The sequence below is a fragment of the Triticum aestivum genome, chromosome 7D (assembly GCF_018294505.1).
Source record: "Triticum aestivum cultivar Chinese Spring chromosome 7D, IWGSC CS RefSeq v2.1, whole genome shotgun sequence".
NCBI classification, from domain to species: domain Eukaryota; kingdom Viridiplantae; phylum Streptophyta; class Magnoliopsida; order Poales; family Poaceae; genus Triticum; species Triticum aestivum.
Genome location: NC_057814.1, coordinates 28,455,009 through 28,466,121, shown reverse-complemented (window position 1 = coordinate 28,466,121; position 11,113 = coordinate 28,455,009). Strand labels below are relative to the sequence as shown.

The 11,113-nt window shown below is 40.9% G+C and overlaps 1 protein-coding gene and 1 long non-coding RNA gene across 2 annotated transcripts; one reads left to right on the top strand and one right to left on the bottom strand.

Moving 5' to 3' along the window:
* Window positions 1–3,528: 3,528 nt before the first annotated feature.
* LOC123168234 (uncharacterized) lies at window positions 3,529–6,358 on the top strand. The gene is made up of 3 exons (XR_006484259.1): window positions 3,529–5,378; window positions 5,458–5,526; window positions 5,860–6,358. It is a non-coding gene; the product is annotated as an uncharacterized lncRNA (long non-coding RNA).
* A 2,274-nt stretch (window positions 6,359–8,632) lies between these two features.
* Window positions 8,633–10,730, bottom strand: LOC123169236 (7-deoxyloganetin glucosyltransferase). The gene is made up of 2 exons (XM_044587074.1): window positions 10,135–10,730; window positions 8,633–9,956 (listed from the first exon to the last, which is right to left on the bottom strand). The coding sequence occupies exons 1-2, from the start codon at window positions 10,658–10,660 to the stop codon at window positions 9,019–9,021; spliced, it is 1,464 nt and encodes a 487-aa protein (XP_044443009.1). The 5' UTR covers window positions 10,661–10,730; the 3' UTR covers window positions 8,633–9,018.
* Between the last annotated feature and the right edge of the window lie 383 nt (window positions 10,731–11,113).

The following is an 11,113-nucleotide window of genomic DNA, read 5'->3' as shown; positions in this document are numbered from 1 at the left end:
TTCTAATATGTGCTAGCTTTCTGCTGATTCTAGGGAGGAACTCCAGCCACAATGGTGGTCCACGGCGCCATGGCCGTCCTCCTCGGCAGGAGGAGTGTGTGCCGCGGAGACGGTCGGATCTGTCCAGCCCCCGCGCTGCTGTTCGTCCACCCTAGAGGTCTGTTCCCGCGTCCTCGCCTCCATACTCTGAATTTCTATGCTCGCGTCCTCAGTCTCCGTTCTGCTCTTTTTGAAGTACTAATGCTCATATTTTACAATTTGGTTCCACAGCTTTCAGTTACGGGATCTTGATGAAAATGTTTCAGCTAATGCATTTTGTCTGTGTGAACTATATTGAATCTGCAAAGCCTCTTTTGTGTTCAGAGAAATTCACACTCTGCATTAGTTGCAAAAGGTACTGATTTTGATCATAACAATTATAGTTGCCGTTCAAGCAGTAGCGGATCTGGCAACCTCACGGTCATCTAATTCAGAATTCACCTCCTATCCTCAAAGCTTAGCTTAGTAAATATTATTTATTTTTTGGTTTAAATTATTTTCCTCATATGACACAAAATGCTTGAAGCCTTCTGTTAGCTCACACTTGTATACTAACTGAACTTATCTGGCTGTAAAAAGAGTTCAGAGCGAAGCACGCCAACATCTTCGCTGCACTGAACGGGCTCTACATCCTCCGGTTGGCCTATTTTATCTCATTTTCTTGTTTCCCTGTATGAAATACTGCTATGCTACATTTGATATACTTTTGTAACTAGACATTTCATCCATTTTACATTTTGGAAATACTTCTATTGCTTAGTTTCTAATTGTCCTCTCAGATCTCTAGCATCATGTTCTAGGATTGCAGTCTGCCCTCTTTTAAAAAAAGCATGTTATATTTAACAACCTGCTGCTATGGTCTACTGAGATGCTGCCTTGTGTGCCTGCTTGTTGGCTTGTTGTCGTGCGTGTGCGTTCGTGCTGCTTGCTCCTGCTGGCTGCGTGTGCATCGGTGTGTGCATACTGAATAGAGCACTTAGTTGGTGTTAAGCTAAAGATAACTTGTGAATAAATAAACAATCGTCTCTATTTTGACACTTGAGAAGGCACGATGAGTATGCAGGGTCCTCCATTCTAATGGATTTTTTTTAATCCCAAGAGCCGACAATATTCTAAATTTTACTGTGCTAATATAGCACAAACGTTAGTGACAGTCTCACAGAATGAAACTGGTCGGAGTTCTGGTACAATTGAAAACTAGATAACCTTGAAAATGGTCATCTTGAGTTTAGCTAGAAAACCAAGTTTCTGATTTACGCGAACATACTAGAAATAACATTAATGTGTTAGGCGTCAGATAAGCCAAAGTTGATGTATGATAATGATGATAATCAATAATGCTTAGCTGTAATTTCAGAAGAAGAAAAGAGCATTCATTAGTTTCTAAAATTCTTTGGGTGTTATCTTCTGTTACAAGTCCAGAAAAAGAAGCTCGGAAAGGGAATTGTTTAAGGGTGGATAGAAGGCATGGATTATTTTGGCAAGTAGAGAAACAGTTGATGTAACACTTTGAAGGTCCATTTCCATATAAAAAGGCCACGGAATGCATAAAACATGAACATTTGTAATCATGCTCAGAGACGCTAGGCTACAAATATTGCTATCCATGGATTAGTAACGTTAATCATTGTATGGTCCAAAGTGATTCCAGCTTAGAGGAATTGGATTTTTATGATCTTTCATAATAAATGTTGTACTTACAGAACTTGATTGATAATAGGACCTGCATTTTAAATGGATGTGAGTTACATTCAGAACTCCATTATCATGTTGCATCCCATTGGTAATTTTGGGGAAAATGTATCCTGGTTACTACGCTGATCACTCAGGCATGCTCGCACCGGCAGTCCTGAGTGGCGAGACAAACGATGGAGTCATGGGAAGGTAAGAGGAATCTGCCAGTATCCTTGTGTGTGTGTCCTTGTTGATGCCACTTCCTCCCTGACCTCAGTTTTTTTGTTGTGCATCATGTTCTTTCCTTGAGAGAGCTTATTTATTGCTTCAATTTTATTGGTTTGTGCTTAGATAATTCCTCTAGCTGTGCAGTTTTTCACAATCATACGACCTTTAGAATGCTAAAATCTTCATACCCACTAGTAGAAAAAGGGTCTTTACTCCCGGTTCATAAGGGCCTTTAGTCCCGGTTCAAGCCTCCCCCTTTAGTCCCGGTTCTTACACGAACCGGGACTAAAGGCCGTCCACGTGGCCGCAGCCTGGAGCTCCACCTTTAGTCCCGGTTGGTGTTTTAATTTTTTTTTGATTTTCAAATTTCTGAATTATTTTAACCTCTAATCTCTAATCACCCCTCATCACTGCTCAATTTAACCTCTAATCTCTAATCACCCCTCATCATCTAACTTCCCGGACGGTCACCCATCCTCTCACTACTCCAGCCTGAGCACGCTTAACTTCCGGGTTCTATTCTCCCTCGTTTCCAAGTCTGCACTTGTTGTTTTTCTGACAATAGTAAGATGTCAATCCTATTAACCCTCAGGAATTTAGCTTGAGCATGAAGTCACACATTTCACTGTTTGAGTTTGAAACTATTGTTCTAAAAAACAATAATTATTTAGTAACATTAATATTTCTTGAATAAGTAGTTTGACCACAGTTTGACCAGATTTGACCAAAATTCAAAAAAAATGAAATAATTATTTAGTAACACTAATATTTCTTGAATAATTAGTTTGACCATTGTTTGACCACAGTTTGACGACAGTTTGACCAGATTTGACCAAAATTCAAAAAAACTAAAATAATTATTTAGTAACACTAATATTCTTGAATAATTATTTAGTAACACTAATACTTCTTGAATAAGTAGTTTGACCATAGTTTGACCAGATTTAACAAAAATTCAAAAAAAAGAAATTTGAGCATAACTTTTTTTCCTTTTAGAATTTGAGGATTCTAAAAATTTTCAAATAGGCCGTAGGCGGTCAAAATCGGATGCGGATTTTCGTGCTGAACATTTTGATATATTATACGTTTTCTTCTGACATCGTATGCAAAAGTTATAGCCGTTTTACATTTTCCCTACACTTTTTGCAAAACATGTCCAAATTTAAGTTTTTAATTTTTCCTAACTAGTACATGTAGTAACATAACTACATCTGGAAGGATTTTAATTTTTGAAGTTTTTATCATTTTCTTTTGCTTTTTACAAAACCGAAAAGGCGATCCACATGGGGGGGGGGGGTAGAGTTTGAAAATGAGCCCTTTAGTCCCGGTTTGAGACACGAACCGGGACTAAAGGGCATGGCACCCTTTAGTCCCGGTTCGTGTCTCGCCCTTTAGTCCCGGTTCGTGTCTCAAACCGGGACTAAAGCACCCTTTAGTCCCGTTCGTGTCTCAAACCGGGACTAAAGGTCTAATCTTTAGTCCCGGTTTGAGACACGGACCGGGACTAAAGGGTGCCATGCCCTTTAGTCCAGGTTCGTGTCTCAAACCGGGACTAAAGGGCTCAGGTGAACCGAGACTAATGCCTTAGCCGCACGAACCGGGACCAATGCTCACATTAGTCCCGGTTCGTGACTGAACCGGGACTAATGTTAATATTGCCCTGTGACCAAAGCCCTGTTTTCTACTAGTGACCTTTGCTTCTGTAGTTTCGCCGAACTGAACTTCTCTAAATAACACCAACCAGAGTTTATTCTTAGATGTTTTTTTGTAATTTAAAATTGCTCAGATTTATTAATCCACCATTTCAATGCTGTTTATAGAGGCAAAATGATTGTATTTATATGACTGGTTAATAGAAAATCTAGACAGTTATGTCAGACCTTTATCTTGACATTTGCCTTTCATAAATCTACTAAACCTTTTTTTTACTTGATCTTCTGTGCAGCTATGGTTATTGGGCCTCAATAATCTGAATTCCTAAGTAATTATAACAACAAAAGTTTTATTTTCTTAGGTATACCATTGTTGTTTTGCTGAATGAATAACAAGGTAGTCCAGTAGAATTGTAACTTGTGAGCCCTGCAAATAGTCCCTACAGAGTAGGTTTATAGAAGGTTTGTTGAAAGATTTATTGTGGGTTGTGTTACTTGCCAAACAAGTGTTATGCTCAAGTCAGACCCTTTGGTGGCTTCCCTTGTTAAATGATGTGCAAAGAATTTTATTGCTTAGTGTAATTAATAAGTGCTTGGATTATTTTGCAGTGAAAATGTTTGTGATTTTCCCTCTTCCTTCTCTTGTTAGATCATATCACCTTAACTATACAAATTAATTTGTGAAGATATATGTTCCTTAATTTGATTGCAGCGACCATAATAAAATAATTGTAGAAACCTGTAGTGTATTGGTCTCTTTTCTCCTAATTGTCTATATATTCTACATCTGGTAGATCAAGGATCTCTCGTCATTTGATTTTCTTAGGGTTGCTTCGTGCTATTTCTCTACACCTAGGTTGGGGAATTTTGCTTCTAATGCTCCTGAAAACTAAGAATTTGGTACAAAATGAAACCATTCTGCATTTGGATCTGCGCTATAGATAATTGGTTTATTGAAATTCCTCTAGGTCATTAACAGTGGTGGTATTTGTCCTTATCGGAACCATTGTTTTGATTTCATGGCCTCTTGTATCTATGTGTCCCTCTTGTATGTATTTTTATTTTCTAATCTGCGTTTAAGAAAAGAACTGTATTTGTTTTTTTATAAAATCAGGTCAAATTACTCCACTTTGAATTAAAGTTCCAACCATACATACTTATTTTGTCTGCAGAAGATAGATATTTATTACCACCATAGATGCATGTGAATACGCCTTAAGATCTCAACAGAAGTAAGGTTAAATGATTACCTATCTTGTGATCTTCTGTTATGAGAACAGCGGTATCTCTGTCCACTGTGCACGTTTCTCCCAAACTATTGAGTTAGTTTATTCAAATGACAGAGCGCACAGGTTCCTTCGGGTATCTAAATAGATTTGGGAAGCTTTTGTTCTGAAAAAGTCTGCCTGATTAAACAAACTCTAGAGGCTAATGGATTCAAACACGGAAATAAACAGACAATTTCACAGACCGTACATCGCAGGCCAATCGAAACAGAGAGAGCCAGAGAGAGAGAGGGAGGGACAGAGGGAGAGAGGTTTATTCACACACTGTCAATCCAATTTTTTTGTAATTATTGTTATGTGCATATATTTTATTTCTTCTTTGGTTTAGGGAACATAGAAATGCAGGAGCTATTAGCCATGCTCATGTTAATTTCTGTTATGAACATGACAGTTGAATTCGATAGGGTTAAATTTGTTCCCCCAAGGTGGTGCGGGTTTCGGGGTTTCAAGGGCGTGAAATGGCATGGAAGACAGAGATGGCAGCAGCCTGCATCCTCGAGTAATGCTTGCTAAAGGGGTGTCATATTTCATTTCCTCAAATTCAGATCCCCTCATCTTATTCCCCATGTTATTTTCAGATTGGAGTTGCCTCTTGGGGAGTAGCAGGTTGCTGAAATGACGACCAGGGTGGATGCCCAAAGTTACAGGTTTTGATTCTTTATGTTTCTTTTTTGAATTTATTTTTCTATTGCTACAGTCTGATCATAACCAGATTATGTAATGACCACTTATAGTTCTAAAAAATTCCCATGAATTTACTTCAATCCAAAGAGAGGCCTTAATTTCGTAGTACGATTATAAACCGACAATAGTTACGGATCAAATAAAAGTGTTGCTTGAAAGAGAATTGCATGAGATGTTCTTGTTCTTGGCTCTAATCCAGTGGTATGGCTGTGATCAACAGTAATCTTTTTGCTTATTAGACTGGCAATATGCATTAGATATATAGTTTAGTTAACTTCTTATCTGCCACACTGCAGAAATATCTACCTGGGAGGAGGCGCCGAAATTTAGAGGCACACGGGAGATGCTAGAGGATGATAAGAAAGATGAGGAGAAAGCTTAGGTTTAGTTCTTTAATAATTTTTGTTCTTTTTTTAGAGTTCCTGAGAATTAGTTGCAGACAATGTTGTGATGCTCCAATAGTATAGTGCAATATCCTACGATGACAACTATAAATGTCATACTCTATTTGTTAGGATATTCTATTCATGCTATATTCATTGTTAGTTTTGTCTTCATCCTACTATTTATGGATATTTCCTTTATCGCCTCCACTGGACATGAGTAACCCGTGGCATTTTCCATGCTTTTCTTCTATATAGTGGAGGTTTCTTTCATCAGAGCAAACTGGTTCCACAGAGGTTTCATTAGAGCTAACTTTGTGTTTTATCATCTTGGAACCGTTACTATTTGCTTAGAGGAAAGACGAAGCAACATCTACTTTTAATTGGAATAATTATGCAAGAAGACATTCAATTTACTATATCACATAATCATTTTTTCTGTGTTAAGTAATAAGTATAAACCACAACTTGTGCAGAAAACACAAACTTTAACAAAGGGTACCGAGCAATTAAGGGTGCCCCATCAGGCATTTTTTCACTTAAGATGGAACAGAATAACTGTCATGGTGTTCTGTTCATATTTGAACTTTACTAAAGATATGTTACAATTCATGCCTGCGGTTCAATATCTACTACCTGAAATCCGCTTTCTACCTTGGTTATCGAGTACACATATAAAGTGTGCTTTTAATGCTATATTAAATTCATGCCTGTAGTCCAATATCAATTGCCTGAATTCTGCTTTCTACCCATGGTTATTAAGTACATACACATGCTTTATTGTTTATTAGATTCTGGACTGTAGGTCTGCTACTTAATGATGCACCCCCTGCTGATAAGAAAATTTATTCGGTCTGATAAGATAATATACTGAACAGATGAATGGCAGGATCAGTAAGCTTTCTTCTTGATTATGGTTTCTTCTGCATTCTCAATGTTTCATATATCTACCTGGGAATTTTGTTTTGTTAGTTTTTATAGTATCATTGGTAGAGAGGATGTCTTTCCGAATATAGTTTTAAATTCTGGATATTTTTTCATACAAGAATTCCAAATATAGTAATGGTCCTTGCTGGGAACAATGCTGTCATATAAGGGGAAACTTTAGAAGTTCAACGACCATAATTTAAATCATATGCAGCTTGTTTTCTTCCTTGTTGTTTTATTGCATTAAAGATATTTAGAATTTTGACTGTCTAAAAATGCAGAGCATATATTGTGCGGCTTTAGCTCCCCATTCTGTTTTTCTCCCAGAGAATGGTTTATGTCTAAATTGGTGCCATTTGCAGGCTTTATTTTGCACGAGTTTGTTCTGGATGTAGTTTTCTAGGCGTATTGATCATCTCCCATGCTTTAACCGAACGAGTTAGTCGTATATGTCTAATAATCGTTTTCACACACATCTGGTCAATAGAATTAAGCGAACCATCTTTGTATTCTATAGTGATTTTGGGAGGAGCCACATGTGGAGAAGTTGGCCGCAAGGATCAACACTTGCAATGACCTTAAAAATACATATGAAGTTTTCAATTTAGTAATTTACACCACATGACTGTCATTCACTTGCAGGCCTGATGTGGTGTGATCTTGTTGATTCATATGGCAGATTGTTACGGGATCAGAGGACTTAGCTGAAAGCAGGCTTGAGACTGCTGAAAAAGTGTTGGTGTGATTCAGTGATCCCAGTAATTCTTCTGATATCAGTGTTATTCGAGGCTCTTAATTTCAGACATATTCCAGTAATTAACTATTGACTATAGAATATTTTATTATTGACTAGGATGCCTGGTTGGGTATAACCGAATATAGAATGAGCTTGTGTACAAGCCGCTCGTGGCATAGAGGCTTGAGAAATACGATGGATTGCATTTAGTTTCTCTTTACTGTAATTTTTTGTGTTGCCTTCAAGAAGCTTAAGAGATGAGCTTTGTATTTTGTTGCAGATATGGCACTTGTGTGTACCATGGCTTCATTGCATATTGACTTTAACAAATATATGAAAGAGAATGTTTCTAACCTGCTACGCAACAAGGATTGCAACGCTTTGCGGTCTCCTAGGCTGTTGAGGGGAATGGAGGAAACTGAAGGCGCTAACAACTCCTGTTTGAAGGTCATCACGGACTATATCCTGGAAACTGAAAATTTGTTGGAAAAGATCTATTATGATGCTATAGAAGTTCCAGATAAGGATCTTCTCCCCTTCTGCGTTGGGTCTGAAAGCAAGGGCATGTACTATAAAATGTATGAAATATATTATTTTCTCTTCTACGTTTGTTGAATGAATTGCTACGAAGTTTATGTTGACATATTTGTTTGTTCTTTTCTTTTTAAGAATCAGTTATTTTTGTAAGCACCACTGAGCCTACCTTGCAGACCATCTTGGTGTTTTTAGCAACAACAGTGAACATGTTTGTCCTCTTTTTCAACTTCTTTTCAACAATCAATAGCACAAATAGATATGCTTTTACCTATATAACCTCTGTTGTTGTTCCTCATCGATCTATTAATGATGCCACCCTTATCTATAATTATCTGTTTTTACTACTTTCTCTATTTCAAACATCAAGTACTCACCAACAACAACAAATATGCTAAGCAAGGAAGAGGCATGCCCTACCTGGCCGCGTCCACCTTCCACTCAAGGAATATAGCATTATCATTCAAGGAGAAACAGTAATCATGAATAGAGACAGTAACCAGCAGTAAGTACTCATTATTTCAATCTGTCACTGAGTTTTCCTATCACCACTCTTACAATACTTGGCTTGCTGCCGGCCTTTGCGCCATTGGCGCAACGGGTCATCTAGTGTTACAAATAATGAAGGTATTTCCATCCCGCAAAAAAAGAAGCTTTTTCCACCATTAAAAAAAATTGTATTTCCAATGTAACTAACGACTCAAACTATGACTGAAATCTGAAAATGAATGACATTGGTTACATCTTAATAAACTGTTCATAATCTCCAAATCGTCTATTTATTATTTATTTTTGAAAAAAATGACAACACTGGCTTCTGCATCGTTACGATGCACACAACCAACAACCGTTTATTATTTACCAGTTTGCTTGTGTCAAGCCAGCAGCACCTCCTGGATAAGCCTATCAACATTGCGCATGGACCTTCCGTCATGCTGCGCTGAGGCAACGGCGCTCTCCTGGAGCTTTAGCGCACGTCGTCGCATCTCTTGCCCCTTCTCCCCCTCCATGGCCTCCCGCAGAATGGCCTCGACCTCGGTTCTCGTCACCTCTTCCCCAATCTCCATCCCGATGCCCCACTCCGTGCACTTGTACCGGCAATTGGTCTGCTGCTCCGTGAAGAAGGGCCAGCAAACCATCGGCACACCGCCGCAGATGCCTTCCAACGACGAGTTCCACCCGGAGTGTGTGAGAAACACCCCTACGGCCTCGTGCTCCAGCACCTTCTCCTGCGGGCACCATGTTGAGAGCATGCTTCGCCCCTCCGTCGCCGCGGAGAACTCCAGCGGAAGTACGGCGTTGTCGTGGCCCTTGACAAGGTCAGGCCGTACGTTCCACAAGAATGTGTAGCCGCTATTGGCCAGCCCCCAGGCGAATTCCAACAAATGCTCATTTGACATCACCGTGATGCTCCCAAAATTGACATACACCACTGAGCGCGGCGGCTGGTCGTCGAGCCACCGGAGAGGTGCGTCCTGTTCCTTCCAAAGATTGGAGCGGATGCCAAGGAGAGGGCTGTCCTCCGGCACGTTGTTGCGAACTGTCAGATGGAGCGGTCCCACCGTGTAGATGGGCGGTAGGAACTTAGACATGGCATCGAGCAGGGGCGCGTCGAGCTCGTCAAAGGTGTTGATGATCACCGCCGACGCCTGCGACATGGCGGTCGTCTCATGGATGAAGAAGTTGAACATGATGTCATCGGGGTCCGTGGTGCGCACGAAGCTCGGGAGGTCACGCAGCCGCAGGTCCTTGGGCATCGACGGTATCCAGTTTATGATCGCGTCCAAGTATCCATTGGTCAACTGCGCCTCTTCTGCACAAACAAGAAGTTAATTACAGTAAGTATGTTGCAACTAATTTAAGTTCTTCTAAAGTTCTGATGCAATAAACCGAGGAATGCAGAACAACATACTACACCAAAAACATGTTTAACCCAGGAGAGAGACCACACAACATGTTCTTGCTAGTTGAAGAAACACATGCATGCATACCTTTGAGAGGGAAGAGGCCACGTTCGACTAGACCCCTGTAGTAGCAGTAGCCCATGAAACCACAGGCGCTGGGGGCCCAGAACGTGGCGCAGCGGAGGCCGAGCTCGCGCGCCGCGACAAGAGCGAAACACATGGTGCCATCGGCCACCACGCAGGTCACAGGCGGCAGCGCGCCGCCGGAGGTCCCGGCCTCCTCGTTGAGCTTGATGATGAGCTCCTTGAGCCTGGGGAGGCAGGTGGTCATGGTAGAGTAGGACAGTGCAGCGGTGTCCTGCGTGGCCTCGCGGTCGGACGGCGGAAGGCCGTCAGCGATGGCATCGAACCGGAACGCGGGCAGGCCACGTAGCTTGTCGGCAGACTGGGAGCGCAGAAGGCGGCGGTGGTTGAACTGGTTGTTGACGAAGGTGACGTGGAAGCCCCTGGTGTGGAGCAGCTTGGCCAGCTTCAGCATCGGCGTGATGTGGCCCTGCGCCGGGTAGGGGATCATCACGGCGTGCGGCGGCTCTACTGCCGCCAACGACCCCATCCCCACGCCTTGCTCTCAAAATGCCTCACCTGCTCGCTGCTTCACTTGGCTCTCTCGTTCACAAGTCGCAACGTTGTGGGTGTGGTTGTGCCCGTCTGCTCCCGACATGTTGGTATATATATAGTATAAAAACCACACGGTATGGGTGACAACTAGCTTTGAAATGAAATGAAATTGTGAGACTTTAGGTCGTTAGCTTTCGGGATAGAAAACGAATCAAATAAAAACAAGTCACAACGTGCCCACCAGCAGCTGAAGATGCTAATTTGATCTTGGAAGGATTAATTAATTGGCTACTTGTGTCGGTTCTCTAGTTTATACTTGTTGTGGAGCATGAATCATGTGGACCGAGATCACAATAGTTTGACTTGAAGCATGTTGTGTGATCTGGAAGCACATTACGCTGCAAGCATCACATTCTACTCTTTTTTCATTCTTTTCGAAAAGTGATTC

Excerpts from the sequence above, each read along its gene's own strand:
- LOC123169236 (XM_044587074.1), bottom strand. The coding sequence starts at position 10,660 with ATGGGGTCGTTGGCGGCAGTAGAGCCGCCGCACGCCGTGATGATCCCC. Across the intron at positions 9,957-10,134 it reads TGGCCTCTTCCCTCTCAAAG|AAGAGGCGCAGTTGACCAAT; the intron begins GTATGCATGCAT and ends TTGTTTGTGCAG.